A 16700-nucleotide genomic window follows, 5' to 3' on the forward strand; every position below is an offset into this window, starting at 1 on the left:
ACTGACTTAAAAGCTTGCAGTTACTTTAGTAATGACAGTATAAATGGCAGCTGGATGCTTGTGTCATGCAAATCACACAGTATAAACTTACTTTTTCTTATGTTACGCTTCATCTTTTTAATAAGATCTTTGTCATCCCCAGATCCATCTTCGTAAGGTCTCTTAAGGGCTGTACCTGAAACACATACATGCAGGTCTGTTTAAACACTTTGAAATTTAAACTAAGTAAATACATACATACACACACACATACATAAATGCATACCTTCTCTGTCTGCCCAAGAATACTTCTGGGAAGGTTTATTTGTAGGCAGAGGATCCATTTCTAGTACCTTATAAATCTGCCCAAAGGCCAACAGCCTTAACGCATGCTGCAAAATAAAACGAAGAATCAGAAACTGTAGTTTTGTAAGAATGTCAAATTAGCAAACATGTAACACTCTTATACGGGAACCATAAATTCATTAGTTTTAATTAACCACCCTGCAGATTCGGGTGAAGCTAGGGCAGTAAAAATAATGAATACATAGAACCACATACTACAGTTTATATTTTAATGAATCCAATTTGCTGTATTTTATTACTTTAAAAGTACTGTGGTGTACAAAAAGCCATTTTAGGATTTAGTGATCTATATAGTGACACATTGCATGAGCTGGCACATGTGGTATGTTTAGATCAACTGAATTGACCTCTTTATTTGAAAACACAGCAGAGCCTGGTACAGGGTTGTAATAAGGCCACTCTTCCCCTTACTTACTGCTGCTGTTTTTAATGTGGCTACAGCAACAAAAGAATTCCAACAGACTCATACCTGTAGTGCACTCCCATGATCTAACTCCTGCTAGTTTCTAAGAAACACATTTTGTAGCTATGATATCTGGAACTACACTAGGTTATTAAAGAAAGGTCTCAGTTTGCATGCCTTACTTTCAGGAAGTCTGTTAGTGTCATCAGGGTCAAGGCATGTTACTGGCTGCAAAGCATGTCAGTCAGGTAAGATCCAGAGAATTACTTTGTTAGCTACAGCCACCTTAATATTGCCTTCATGACAGAAGCCCTCCTTAAGATGAATGGTGGCCAATAGCATCATTCCAATTCAGCTAGCAGCTATCCAAAAACACCTAACCCAATCTAGCCTGTGCAACAGTGGAGGTTTTCATTGTTTTTCTTATTAAAAAAAAAAAAAAAAAAATTCTGGCATTGGGATGTGCCAAAGTGACCACTGCTGTGGGAAATGCACAAGCAACTTAACACATTTAGAATATGGATGCTCATTCAAAGCCAGTGAAACAGCAGGAAATAGGGCAGAAAAGGTTTGTTCAAAACCTGAAGCTACCAAAAGTGTTTTTTATTGCTTATTTTTTCCAGGGATCTATAACTCTATCCATATTTGGCCAAGTGGCTATATACAAGTAATTTGGCAAAAAAACAAATGTTTTATTCATTTGGTAAATACCTGTCATGACAGAATGCCTTGTAACATACATACATACATACATTTAAAGTTAAAAATGTACTTACAGTAATTGTACAGTGGTCATGATTTATAGATGTATAGTAATATTTGAGAAACACATGTAAAGCAAGTATGACTTAGTATTCTGTTATGTACTGTAAGGATTTACTGTCTTCTGTTGGCTTACCGTGCAAATCACACTAGTAGTAAAAATTAAAATGGCATTTCTACTGTAAAACAGCCATGGCTTTCTCATTACAGTCTGACTAATGGAAAGCATAAAATGTCAATATACTGTACAGTAGAGAATACTGATGTACTATTATGTAAAATTGCACTGACTGAACAAAGATTAAAAAATAATCTGTCAGGCAGCTAATATTGCACTATAACACTACACTATCATTACATAAAACATAGTAATACTGTCTGCACATTACTGTACAATACATTTAAAAATCAATTTTGCATTAATACTAGGTTTAATCTATCTGTGAAGCAGTACACGTTTTTTTCTTCGTGAAGTAACTCAAGTGTGTTCATTCACTATAGTGGGTCTAATTAGCCTACAAGCCACATCTGCTACAAAACACCAAGTGAAACACTAAGGCCATATTCAGAAACAATCCTGGAGTGTTACAGTAAGTGAGCATTATCCGTCAAGCATCCCCGATATGGAGCTGAGAGAGATTCCTGCAGTATTAAAAGAAGCACTACAGCAGTCAAAGCCATAAAGCACAAACTTCGAGGTCCCAGCTGGGGCCAGTGGACTCTCATCCTTTCATCCTTCCTATCTCAGAAAAGCTTTGCATGACCCTTGATAATATCTGCTTAAATTTCAGTCACATTTCAGTGTCTATAAAGGAATGCATCACTCATTGTGTCTAGATGCACAGGACCTGTACTTTTTCACTTGTAAACCTTTAATTTCACTTACTGTAGTTCAAAATGGTATCCTCTCTGTTGGGCATCTTTACAGATTTGAAAAACAGTTAAGCTTTTTGCTACATCCCATCATTTAGTCACAGAAAAATGTGTTTATAGATGATTTGTATGTATGTGTTTTTTTTTTTTTTTTGCATGGTAATCTTAACATTAAATACATTTGCATGCAGCATGTAAAGATAAATATCCTATTTTTTTGCATGGAAAGCATTAAGCCTATCTCATAAATTTAAGCAGTTAATAAGCATGTTAAACTAATAAAAACTCTTAAGTGCCTGGCACATGCACTGTACTGGAACAGAGGTATGGATACTGCATTTTAAAACAGTTCCCATGTCAGCAACTGTTTGATGTTAATCAGTAGATTAGATCAGCCCTGCCTTTCTGGAAATGCTGTAGCAGCAGAAGTGAAGCTCTTGCTAATACCTGAGCACTTTGTGTAATATCTTCTCCCTGCTGTGCTGTCATTTTGGACAGGGTATCCGTTAGTTCTTTTTCACATGGATCATGTAATCCAGGCCCACCTAAATAAATAGAAGCAGTTAGCACAGTACAATAGTGAACACAGCAAGGAGTTTGGGTCCTTATTTCTGCTAATTTCAACAAGCAATATAAGTTGTTGGTTATTGGTTGCACAAACAATTTACAAAACTATATGGTACAAATGAATAGTGATGGGAACAGTTGGTAATGTATATTTTGGAACAAACATCATTGACGTGACAGACTGCAGCCATCATGAAATTGTTAACTATTCACACTCCCATTTAAAAGGTACAGTGTATGTGCTGCACGATTGATGGGGCTCAATTAAAACATTTGGTGTTGACAATAGCAGGACTTGTCCCATGAAACGCGACCTGCACATGTAACCGATATGTACCTCCTGAAATTGCACGAGTGACTGGACTACGTCTGCTTTATAGCTGATTATAGAAAAATACCAAGCCCTACTAGATATCTTAGCAAATAGAGGATTGCACTTGCTTTTTCCTTGACAGAGACAACCTGAAGCCATTGTGAAGATAAAAACTACAAAACTAGAGAGAAACAATTTGCAGGAACTAGCTGAAGATTAGGGCCCAAAGTGCGCCTCAAAGGGGACGTGTTTTTTTTTTAAGACAATTTCTTATACAGCTACGGTACTCATCCTGCCACAATCTTAACTCCCTCTACTCATCATTAAATAACTCTTACCAGGAAGAAGAATGCCAGAGGCTATACACTCCATGACACGACGCAGGGCTTCACCAGCTCCAAGCGGTCTATTACAAGTAGCTAAGGCCTTTTCACAAATGAGCTCAAGGGGCTGGAAAATCACAAGAGACAGGGAAACAAGTTAGAGGAAATAAGTGGTTTTAGTTTCAGACTAGAACATGTGATTTAAAAGGAATCTATCAGAAATGTATATTAAGATTTCCCTTTGAGGTCAAAGTGGGGAAGGTACATTTTAATAATCTTAGAATATATTGACAAATTACATACTTAAAAATCAATGAACTATAAAAGACATGTTGAGTTAGTCACACTTTCTAATCTAATATAGAACTGATCTGAACAAAATATCACACACGTTAATTGTCAAGGTTTAAACATTAAAACTCACCCATCCTTTTAATGGCTCCCATGTGGGCAGTCTGTTGCACAAATCACGCAGAATACGGAGTACTATTACGCATGATTTTAATCCATTAACTCTTGCCTAAAAAGAACAAAATGATGGCAATACGGTGCTGAAATCAATTGTGGATTGTTGCATAGATTCATAAGCAAAAGGTTTGCTCATTAACTTAGTAATTTATTAAAAGGTGCTCAATGATTAATTCATGCAAACAAAAGGGAACACAACTAAAATAAAGCAAATTATTTTCTCTTTAGGAAAGCAGGTTTAAAGTAAAAGCAAACAAGCAAAATGTGTAACAATTGCTTTTGTAGCCTTATGATAAAACTATAAATCAATTTAACTACTACCAGTACACAGAATAAGAAAATGAATAAAGACACAAATATAAAATACGGAATACTTAGAATTAAATGAAAATGTTCATTTGAACCTTCATAAGGCTACAACAACAATAAGGTAAGAACAAATAGCCAACCTGAAACCATTTGGCATGTCGCAGAGACGCCAAGGCGCTCAGGCATTTCTGCCTGTCCAATAAGTCCGCAGGATCTTTCAGCGCAACATTTTCTACAGGTAAAAACGGGATCAAAAAAAAAAAAAAAAAAAAAAAGACAGATACGGTTTGACCAAGGGGTTTCTGTCACAGTACAAGGGAATGGCAGCATTCTAATGGGCAGATAAGGCTCCCAGGGTGTTTGTTTTTGTGTTTGTTTTTTTTAGCAATGATTTATCATGTGCACAGTGGTTACCATTTTAACAGCCATTAAAAAAGTAATGTGAACATGTGCAACTAAAGCAAAAAGCATCCATTCGATATACAAATCAATGACCACAGCTAAGTCTGATCTGGATTATTAAAATGTGTTTTACAGTTCACAGGATGTAAAATAGGTGCATAGCACTTCATCGTCTGAATGTAATGGAATACAGCACTGTAGGGCTAGCCAAAGGCACGCTGAGCAATTGAATTGCAGTGCTTTTCTTTGCTCTTTAACACTCAAACCTGCAACAATCTTTAAACCGGCTGACAAATAGATCATTTGAGAAATAAAGCTGGGTTTCCTTTTTGAAAAATAAATAGATCTCATTGTTAACCCTTTAAAGCTGATGCAACTCGAAGCTGTTGGCGTCGAAACTATTTTTCTTGGTATGTCAATCCACTAACAAAGCAAAGCAGTTTTTAGATCATTGCAGGTAAGGGTTAAGACGGTTTTGCCATTTTTTTTTTACCAGAAGGGCTTAACAGATCTTTAAAGCGTTATGCTCTCATTTTGTGGTCTGATTTTATAGCAGATATTTAATGTTGTTCATTACCCTTTTAAACAGGAATTCAAAAAAGTCATCATCGTATATAATCTATTGCAACACTATTCAGATAAATGGCCCTGCAATGAAGAGATTAATACCAGCTTTCAAAACATGGACTTAATTAGTGATAATCAGAATCAACCCAACATAAACATCTGCTATAGAGTACACCATATTTTATATAAGGGAAATAGATATACTGTTGCAAATGAGTGGTTAAGAGCTTTTAAAAAACTCTAGGTTAGACAATGGACAAGGTGACAGACTGCAAAACTTAAACCTTACTGGGTACAAAAAAACCTGTGCAACTTTTAAAAGCTCTTTCTAAAAGTGGAATTAGCATGAACCATGTCTCAAATAAGCATGATGATCTGTAGGAGGTATTTTATGCTACGGTTTCACATTTTAGTCTAGCTTTATCAAATTGATGTTGGTTTTGTACTGAAGTTTCAATCGCTCAGGTTTTAAAGTGTGTTTCTTAATACTGAGCACTAAATATTGAAATGCACTTTGTACCTCAGTTCAGCGTCAAGGCTTTCAACACAAAATTACATCTTGCTGAAACCAAACACTTTCCAACTACGTTCTAGTGTAACGTGTGTAACTGTTTTGCAGTCAGTCATCGATTTGTGCAAGTTCTACAAATAAAAAAATAAAAATGAGGAGACAGAAGGATCAGGCAGTGAATAGGGTAGACTTGCACCAGATTCCCTCATAATTGCATCAGACAATAGGATGGCCTTCATGCTCTGCACCAGTTTAAGGGTTCAAAAACTGATTTTTACACACCGATTTCCAGCGCTTCACATACTTCACTTGAACAGGCCCACCAAGCTTTTCTTTATTTGTTTTAAAAGGCTTTACATCCTTTACCAGCAATAGAGATAGACATCAAATGATTTACCCTGGGTTGTGTGTGGACTCTATTTACTGTCATTTTACTTCATTCATTTATCTGTACTTCACCATCACTGTGTATTTGAACATACTTTTAATTTATTTAAAATGGTTGGAAATTGGAAACGGTAAGGCTAAATTGCTGTACAAGCATGTTGTCACTTTTATATTTGCAGTGTACTTGAGTCAACACTTATTTAAGGAAATGTATTTGTTTACTTTGTTGTCTAGAGTTGTTTTTTCTACATCATTGTTATGATTATTTCTGACTACATCCAATAATCCGTTACCCACTAGAACTACGAGTGCGTGGCCAAGCAAACAAATGCTTTTGCCTACAGACATGCTGGCATGCTTGAAAGCGAAAAGTATTAAGAATTTGATTAAATCAATGTGTGGCCTACCGGACTGTTTAACCAACGTGTTTCTTTCTCTCAGATCTTTGTGTATGTAGTCAGGCATTCAGCTAAAAGCAGGGCATGAAGGTACAAACACCACTCATATCTGAGAAATGTACAATGATAAATAACACCACTGAAAGCTACCTTATATAACTGGTTTTAGGCTTGATTAGTGACCAAAAAACACCAAGTGTACTTCATGAAATTATGGCATGTCACTTTTGAGCAACTATGTAATAATTGTGTTTAAAAACTACCAAATGGCAACAACAAAAAGATGACAACATATGAATGTATTCATCCGTATTCAGATTTTTTTTTTTTTTTTTTTTTTACATTCCCGACAGCCAGATTGGGGCTATTGCTCGAATACAGCATCCACCAAAATTTCAAGGAGTACAGTAAATAAAAGGAAAAAAATAGCCAAGGGACTTGTAGCATATCTAAGAATGGGAGAACAGCAACAGGGAGTCCCGTCCAGCCCAGGTGGGCCCAGCTGCCTCAGTTCCCATGACAGAGAGGGGCCAGTTGGTCAAAGGTCTGACATAGTCCAGTAATGCTTGGCAAGCTACCAGGGACTGGCTTTGGAGGCTGAAGCAACAAAATGACTGGTAAGTAAACAAAATTAAGAAAGAAATATTAGTTTTTTTATGGTTTTTTTTTTTTTTTCTGAACGGCTTTTTTGTTGTTGTGTGGTTTGTTCCGTTTTGGTTTTATTCAACACTGGTGCCACCATTTTTTTTTATGAAAATAGAACTACTCTATCAACATGGTGCTTCAGTAATGGATTGACGGAAATAACTAAGAATCCAGTTGCACAGATGCTTCAGCCATTACAGGTATTACCACGAGTGTAATATAGCGCACCGCAGAGGCCATATGATTAGGGGATCTATTTTATGATCTAATCAGGTACAAGGATACTGCTTCCCATATTAATTACACAAAATAAAGACAAAGACAGTGACAGAGCCGGTGTATGAGTTTTATGGCAGCATTAAGACCTGGAACTGTTTAGATCGTTAAAATAGACTCCTATATGGGTCGAGTTAAGCTTACCGTAAAACATGGAATGTCTCTTACAGGTTATCTTATTTCCTTTCATATGACTTTTTATTTATGTAATTTTAACTTACCTGATTTTTGAAAAACACAAACCTTCAGTGCAAGCAAATCGGTCTATAATTGTGGTCAGCTATCTAATTACGTCCAGAAAAATTAGCACTGAAACTGGAAGAGTCAAATCCAACCCTCCCATATATTCAAAACCAAAGCATTTGATTCCCCATTGGAGCAGCCAGCAAAGTCCAAATAAATACATTGTCCTTTTATTTGGACTTTCTTCAATAAATCCCCACTTAATCATTTCATTAACACCCAGCAAGTTTGTTTTAAACATCCATGGGCTGTGTGCCACCAGTCCCACACTGCAGAGCTGCACACAGACAAAAGGAATTGTTTTAAATCAGATTTTATACCTTCTTCTTTGTTGTCCATGTCTTCTCTCAAGCACGGTGACGTTAGAATCACTTTCAGTGTTAATTTAGGATCTTTTGTATTGCAGACCATGATAGCAGCCTCGTTTAAACATTTTTCCACTTCGTATTTATCTTCTGTAAGTTTCTAAAAACAAGTACATTAGGTTAGTTAGGGAAAGCGAATACACATTTTGTAAATGTAGTATGGAAACTAAAGTGAACAGAATGTGTGGCAATGTATGTCACTAGTCCCACTGAAACAGCAGACCTAAGAATGACGCTGAAACTCAAATACTACTGGGATACATTTATAATTATGAATGTTGTAGCAAAAAGCTTCTGTGTTATAGAAAGCAATTAACCAATACCGTATGAGATTAGACACTTCGCCGAACACGATTCCATTAACTTTAAATACATAGATCACACAAACAGTGATAAAGATGCTATATGCAAAAATCAGAACCCCCAGGCAACACACACGGCTGTCTCTAATTAGAGAATCTCGAGAACATTTAAGATTGATCATCCTGTATTTTTAGAAACTACTTCTCACAACATTTTTCCAACATTAACATGATAGATGCTGTGTGCATTTACTGTATGTTATGTTACTGTGGTTTACACTTGATTATGTCAAGTTGCATCCTAAGATAGAAAAAAAGAAAAAAAAATTATATAGATAGATAGATAGATAGATAGATAGATAGATAGATAGATAGACAGATAGATAGACACCGTAAAACTTCAATTAAACGGCCCCAGCATTATTATTTGAGACCGACATTTATATTGGATCACTAGCTTCACATGGTCATTGAGAAGCCTCTAACACACAACCTTGTAGCAACATTGTAACTCAATTTAAACACTCCAGCAACTTTGTTAAAAGGTTGTGTGTCAGTGGGAACTAAGTAACAGTTTTGTTTTATAACAAAATTACATTGTATTGTGCACCCTCAAGTATAAAGCAAAATTATTATTATGGTCTTTTTATATGCAATGGTTAACAAGGATACAGTATGCAAAACGTTGCAAAATGAACAAGCAGAAGTACAAATTTGTATTTAACAACGGAATCAGATCTACCATTGTTAATAACAGTAACATCCACTAAAAGACAGCCCTGTAGATATCAGAACACAGGTGTGTAGGCTACACTTACAACACAATAATAATAATAATAATAATAATAATTACAAACTTCTAAAATGTTTTAAAAAATGAACAATAAAAGCAATTACTATCATTTTCAAAAATAATGTATTGTTTAATCTCAAACTTGTACATTGTTAATACATCAAAACACATTAAAATACACCAAGAGGTTTGTATCTGGCCTACTTTGAGCACGCTTAAAATTATCAAAACTTTTAATAACGTAATAACTGCATTAAAAAAATATGCATTACATGTAGGCGTACCTTAAACTTACGTTTTCTATGATGTTATTTATTAATTCTGAGAGTCACTTTCATCGCTGTCACTTATTAGTAGTTAATTACGCTCAAGCTCCTCCTCATCAGCTTCAATGGCAATGACACAGACCCAGCGTTTCTTTACAATATTTGCCAGCAGACCCAGCGTGTATTATATATATATATATATATATATATATATATATATATATATATATATATATATATATAGACAGAGGCAATGAATCACTCTGACAACAGCGTAAGAACTCACCTGGATTTGTACAGGAAGATTGTCGCAGACTGTGCATAACAAGGTCTCTGTGGGTTTCTCCCTGCACATGAGAACCAGCTCCAGGTCCATATCAGCCTTTATCAGCAGACCCTTAGCAACCAGGCCAATTCTCAACACACCACACAACGTTCCACAGCTCTGTTCACTACAAGAGGCAAACACAAGGAAGCAAAGACTGAACATAGCATTGGCTTCAAATAACAAAACTCTATTCTCATAATATATATATATTTTTTAACGTCTATACACGTGTTGTATTATCTGCAGTATTAAGAGCAGTGTATACATGGATAACTAAATGAAGTGCACTTTCCACTCATATTAATCAAGAAGCAACTGCCACAGCACATACTGCTGACTGTGATAAATCTCTTCAACAAATATTGGTCAAGGGACATCAATATTAGGACACGCATAGAACAGCATGTCCTTTATTAAGGAGGGGAAGAAATCCATTTATCATACTTCAGGAAAAACAGCAGACAACTTACTTTGTGTTGCTCTCAGCAGAGTCCTCGTTCTTGGTCTCCTTCTCCTCATCAGCACCCTCTCGTTGAAGTGGTGTCTTGTTGATCTCATCCATCCAGTCTGAAACATTTTTCAATGCGCACTCAACAGTGGAGACCAGGTTCTGGACGGCTTCAAGCTCTTCTGATGAGGGGTAAATTGTGGAGTGCTTAGCCATAACATGGCGGTCATCATTCCCAAATGATCGGATTGATCTCTGTTAGAAAAAGAAAGATTAAGAATATCACCCAACAAAGGATAAAAGGAGTACCCAGAACTGCTGTGGTATGACCTACTTGAATGGTAAGTTCAACCTGAAGGATACATTCTGTGATTGTGTAGCTGAAGCATGAACAAGTGACAACAATTACATGCAAAACGTTGGTAAAAAAAAAAACATACCATGTAGGAAACAACATTTACATTTACCTATACGTAAAAGTGCACTATATACTGTGGGTATGAAAAACAAGATACATTATTGATGTTCTAGCAAAATACTTGCAAATACCAACATACCTATTTAACCCACTGGATATGTTGTACAAGTCGATTTTCTAGGCATTTTTGCTGGGCCTTTAACCCTTTGAGTAGCGGGTTCTAAAATGCACTGCCAGTCCTACGGGAGTGAGGTTTTTTTTGTGTGTTCTGCATGCGCTTGATTATTAAGAGTACAGAGTACAATCAAGCTGAAAGGTATATGTTTCTACTGCAGCTGTGGTAGAAGTGCCAGGCGCAGAATCCACTTAACATTTAAAGCAATACGCTTTATGTTGTTTGTTAACTATATCCATTATTTATTGCACAACATGCCAATTGATGCTAACAATTCATTCCAGTTCTGTGCGGTGGAGCTCTGTTGTTCCTGGGACACAAGAATTAGAAAGAAAATGCTACTACTACTACAACAACAACAACAACAACAACAACAACAACAACAGGCTGCAGCCGTTCTTCCTTCTATTGAAGAACCTCTTGTTGCAGTTCTGGCTGCATTTCTCCCCCACCCTCCTCATGCTCGGGCACCCTGTTCGTGGCTCCACCAGGAAGAGAGACCTCCTCGTAAATCTGCTCCTGGCTCTTGCTAAACTAGCCATTTACAAGACCAGGAAGCGTAAGATGATCGGGGAGGGTCTCTTTGACTGTGGGGCCATGTTCAGGGCCCTTCTCCGTTCTAGGGTTAAGTTAGAGTACGCCCATGCGGAGTCCGCTGGTGACATGATTTCTTTTGTCAACCAGTGGGCTCTAGGGGGTGTGCTCTGTACCACCTCCCCTTTTGTACTTAATATTTAATTTACAGTCCGTGTTAGCGGTGTTTCCTTTAACATTAGTTAAGGCTCATTCTTGCTAGCACCCTCAAAGGTGCTAAGTAGAATTTTTTTCCAGCTGTCCTTTGACAGCTGGTGTAGATCCCAATTAATGGGCCACTACTACTACTACTACTACTACTACTGAGAGGCCACACTTTCTGTGAGCTCCTCACTTCCCCCATCAAAAACAATTAAAAACGGTTATTTAAACTTTTTATTTTTCAATTCTTTTTATAATTTAAGTTATCTAAAGTAGTAGTGCACCTTTTCAGTTAAAAACATTCTGGTGAAGTTGTTTTATTTTTAAATAAAACACTTATTTAGTTTGTCCTTTTCTCTCCCTGCACTTGCCTGCATAAGCAAGTGCAGGAGAGATTTTTCTTTCTTTGAATTTTCCTTCTTTTTAAAAACACTCTTTTATTAATTCATTAATTTTACTTGAAAGCTTTTATTTTTGTCTTTTTAGGAAAATTATTTTTATGTAAATAGCTGTTTTAGTTTTTTAGTTAAAAATCGTTTTGTTTTGAAAAAATCCCCCATCTCTGCTGGGTGCAGAGTGGGGGAAGGGCAGGCAGGGAGCACAGGCCGTGTGCTCCTTTGTTTGCCCTTGGTTTGATTTTTGATTTTGATTTTCTTTTTAGTTTAAAACTATTTTTTAGTTTTAGACTTTGGTTTATTTTTGAATTTTCTTTGTGCCCCTGCACTATTGTAGTGCAGGGGTGGGTGAATTTGTATTTGTTTGTTTGTTTTAAAAATAAACAAATACGTTTGTTTGTATTAAAAAAAAAAAAAAAAAAAAAAAAAAATCCCTTTGTTTTTGATTGTTTTATTTTTATTTTTTGTTGTGTGTGTGCCCCTGCACTATTGAAGTGCAGGGGTGTGTGTGTAAATTTTTATTTTTTGTTGTTTTAAAATAAATTAATATTTTCTGTTTGTTTGTTTAATTTTTTACTTTGCTACTCCTGCATTATTGGAGTGCAGGGGTAGCTATTTTTCGTTTATTTAATTAAAAAAAAAAAAAAAAAAAAATTTACTAATTTTGTTTTGATTTAAAACTTTTCTGTTCTGTGCGCCCCTGCACTATTGGAGTGCAGGGGGGTGCAATTTGTGTTTGTTTTATTTTTTGAACTATTGTTTGTTTCTTGTTTGATTAATAAATAAATAAATAAATAAATAAATAAATAAATAAATAAATAATACAAATAAAAAGTAAACAATGAGCGGGCAGACACCACAGCCCCCCAGACAATGGGCAAAGGCGGCCGCGAGCAACGCGCCCCCCCCATTTAAAAACATCACCAGGAGGCACGGGGTCAGGTGCCTCCTGCGAGACTCCCTCTCGATCGAGGGCTTCGTCAAAGCTATGGCGAAGGCGGTGGGACCAGCAGCGATCGTGGCGGCCTCCAAAATGTACGGGAAAGCCGTCTTTTTCCTGAGATCGGAGGCCGCCGCGAACACCGCGATCGAGAGGGGTCTCAGCGTGGGGGGCATGTTTGTCCCCATCGAGCCCCTCGCGGGGCTGGGCAGCAGGGTCATCCTGTCCAACGTGCCACCGTTTATTCAGGATGCCCTGCTCATGCCCCATCTGCAAGCCCTGGGGGAGGTCAAGACGGCCATCCACCCCATCCCCCTGGGCTGCAGAGACCAGGCCTTCCGCCACATCCTGTCCTTCCGCCGTCAGGTGACCGTCCACCTGGCGGGGAGGGACACCGCGGAGGGCAGCTTTGTGGTCCCCTTCGAGGGGACCAACTATGTGATCTTTTATTCCTCGGAGGAGGTGCGGTGCTTTCACTGCAAGGAGCTGGGGCACCAGAAAAAGAGGTGCCCCAAGCTCCAGAAAAGCGCAAAGGCACCCGCGCAGGCACCGCACCCGTCCGAGTCCACCTCGCCCCCGGGGCCCTCCAAGAGGCCCGCAGAGAAGGGGGGCAAAAAAGTACCCGCCCCCATCCCAGTAACACCCGGGGGGGGAAAGGGAGAGAGGGCCCCCGAGGCGGCCGGACCCTCCGCGCCTCCCGAAAGCGCGCGGGGGGAGAAGGCCGCCGAGTGGACCTTGGTCGCCCGCCGCAAGAAGAAGGTGGCGGCCAGGTCCACCGGGGAGGCCAAGCGGGGGGAAACGAAGCCCGCCGCCGCACCATCTGGCGGTGGGTCAGGGGGAGTTCCAGAGAAAGGGACTCCCTCGACGGCACCCCCCGCGAGGCAGGGCGGAAAAGCCGCCCGCAAAACCAAGCACCTCATCCCCGGGTACGATGACAGAAGCGCTGCCGGAGGCGTGCTCCCCGTCGCCGTGGCAGGGCAGGGGACAGACTCCGGCAGCATCAGGGGGAAGAGGAAGGCGCAAGCACGTCTTCCCACGTGTGCACGCAAGTGCACACGTCTCGGCCTCTTGCTGAGGGTCCCCGGGGGGGCGATAGAGGGCCCCCAAAAAAGAAAGAGACCGCCTCGGCGTCCCCCCTCTACCGGCGACGAGGGCTCCGGCCCTCGTGCTGCCACGGAGGGGGAGAAGGAACCACCCCCCGAGGCGGTCCGGGGCTCCGCAAAGGCAGCGGAGCCCATGGAAGAGGCCCCCGCCGAGAGGCCAAAGGGGAGGGAGGAACCCGCGAGGGCAAAAGGAGCCCTTCGGGTAGATCCCCTCCCCGTCACACCACAGACCTCGGAAGCCGGCCCCGACTCTACCATCGGGGGGCCGGCCGCAGCGCAGGTCGCCGAGGGGGCGCAGGAGGGGCCCCCGAAAGAACAGCTGCCTCGGGCACCGCCTTCCTCCGACGGCGACGCGGGTCACGAAACCTGTGTTGCCGAGGAGGGGGCGGCGGAACCAGCTCCCGAGGCAGGCGTGGGCTCCGTGGACAAAGCGGAGCCCATGCAGGCGACCCCCGCCGAGGGGCCGGAGGGGGAGGAAGAATTGCCCCCCCAGGAACAACAGCTGCCTCGGGCTCCCGAGGCAAGCGTGCGCTCCGCAGGTGATGCGGAGCCCATGCAGGAGACCCCGGCCGAGGGGCTGGAGGGGGGGGACAAACCACCCCTCCCTGAACAAGAACTGCCTCGGGCTCCCGCCGCCGTGGAGGAGGCGGATTCGGCTCCCGAGGCAAGCGTGGGCTCCGCAGACAACGCGGAGCCCATGCAGGAGACCCCGGCCGAGGGGCCGGAGGGGGGGGACAAACCACCCCTCCCTGAACAAGAATTGCCTCTGGCTCCCGTCTCCGGAGAGGAGGCGGATTCGGCTCCCGAGGCAAGCGTGGGCTCCGCAGACAACGCGGAGCCCATGCAAGCGACCTCTGCCGAGGGGTCGGAGGGGGGAACTGAGCCCCCCCAAACACATAAACAAGAGCTGCCTCAGACTTCCCTCTCCTGCGGCGACGGGGGTTCCGGCCCTCGTGCCGCCGCAGAGGGGGAGGAGAAAACACCCCCTGAGGCAGAGGCGGGCTCTGAAGAGCCCGCGTTTACATTGGTCTCCGGAGCGCGGAAGGGAGGGGAAGAACTGGAGAGGGCAGAAGGTGGTGCCCTGGCGGTAGATCCCCTCCCCGAAGTGCAACGGGGCCAAGAACCCGGTCCCCGACCCAGCATCGGGGGACCGGTTCCAGTCACCGAGGCGGCGCGGGAGGAGCCCCTGGAACAACGACCGGTGACTGATGCGGAGGAAGGGGAAGGACCCGAAAGGGTGTATCCCCTTTCTCTAGGGGAGGGAGGGGAAGGACCCGAGAGGGTGGATCCCCTTCCTTCGAGGGAAGAGGACGGGCCTGAGACCGTGCCTCGGACCTCAAAGGAGGGACCCAGAGCGGGGACGACGAGACCGTCCGGCTCGGCGGTGTACGTCGAGCGACCGTCTGCGCCCCCGAAATCGAGGGTTCAGACGGTCCCCAGGGTCCCTCCGCCGATCTCTCCCGCCGCGTCCCCTGGGGGGGGGGCGCTGGGAGAGTCGGTCAAGATCAAAATCAGACGCAACGCGCTCACCCACCAACGTGAGTGCGTTGTGCTTCTCCACCGCGAGGGGGGCGGTGGAGAACCGGAGGAGCGGGAGGAGGACTCCGAGTCCGCGTGCAGCGTGGGCTCGGAGAGTCTGTCCGCCCCTTCTCCGGACATCCCTGCGGCGGAGCTCCTGGAGTTCCTGGAGGCCACCATCCACCGCAGGGACAAGGTCCAGCTGGCCCTGGACAAATGGGGGGATTTCCAGAGGATCCTCAACTCTGTGAGATCCTTCCTCAGGGCCAGCCACGCCAGCAAAACTTCGGGCACGTGCGTGCACATACGTGCCCGAAAGTTTCACGACCAGTTGGTGAACTTCGGGAGATCTCAGGATCTCCCGTGAGTGTCGCCAACTACACCTGACAGAGGACCATGTATCGCATCGGGACCGTGAACGTCAACGGATGCAAGGACCATTTCCGCAGGGCCCAGGTAATCTCCTTTCTGAAAAAGGGGGGTTACTCTGTGTGCTTCCTGCAGGAAACCCACTCCACCCCGCAGGCCGAGGCCAACTGGCTGCTGGAGTGGGGGGGGAGAGTGTCCTTCAGCCACCTCACCGAGTCATCTTGTGGGGTGGCGACGCTCTTCTCCGGGTCCTTTGTTCCCACGGTGCTCGATGTGGTCAACGTCGTGCCGGGCCGTCTGTTGCACCACCGGATCCGGGACGGGGACGCTACCGTTCACCTGGTGAACGCGTACGCTCCGTCCTCGGGTCCGGCGAGGGTCCAGTTTTTCCGCCGGATGTCGAACCATCTGAACACCATCGGCGCCGACGAGCTCGTGGTCCTCGGGGGTGACTTCAACTGCACCCTCGAGGCCGCGGACCGGGTGGGGCGCGAGCCCTACCCGCTCTCGTCGGCCGCCCTGAGAGAGCTGATCGCTCGGCTCTCTCTGGTCGACATCTGGCGGTGGCAGCACCCGGACGCCTCGGCCTTCACCTTCACCAGGGTGAGGGAGGGGCGGGTGTCTCAGTCCCGGATTGACAGGTTCTACGTGTCGCGGAACCACGCTCATTGCGTTCGCGCCTCCGACATCAGGCCGGCGCCGTTCACGGACCACAACCTGGTGGCCGTGACGGTGGCCGTGGTGCCAGCTAGG

The 16700-nt window shown here is 43.1% G+C and overlaps 1 protein-coding gene across 6 annotated transcripts in view; it reads right to left on the reverse strand.

The window, feature by feature from the left end:
- Positions 1-16700, reverse strand: part of LOC117421912 (spermatid perinuclear RNA-binding protein-like) — a 108340-nt gene that overhangs the window by 23628 nt on the left and 68012 nt on the right. For all 6 annotated transcript variants that reach the window (XM_058987088.1, XM_058987084.1, XM_058987085.1 and 3 more), the window contains 9 exons: positions 10317-10549; positions 9805-9970; positions 8113-8257; positions 4504-4595; positions 4011-4106; positions 3602-3713; positions 2831-2928; positions 266-371; positions 92-175 (listed from right to left, as the gene is read on the reverse strand). In XM_058987088.1, the coding sequence (XP_058843071.1) occupies positions 92-175; positions 266-371; positions 2831-2928; positions 3602-3713; positions 4011-4106; positions 4504-4595; positions 8113-8257; positions 9805-9970; positions 10317-10549 (1132 nt within the window). The remainder of the gene's footprint in view (positions 1-91; positions 176-265; positions 372-2830; positions 2929-3601; positions 3714-4010; positions 4107-4503; positions 4596-8112; positions 8258-9804; positions 9971-10316; positions 10550-16700) is intronic.

Source organism: Acipenser ruthenus, chromosome 15, assembly GCF_902713425.1.
Source record: "Acipenser ruthenus chromosome 15, fAciRut3.2 maternal haplotype, whole genome shotgun sequence".
Lineage (NCBI taxonomy): Eukaryota > Metazoa > Chordata > Actinopteri > Acipenseriformes > Acipenseridae > Acipenser > Acipenser ruthenus.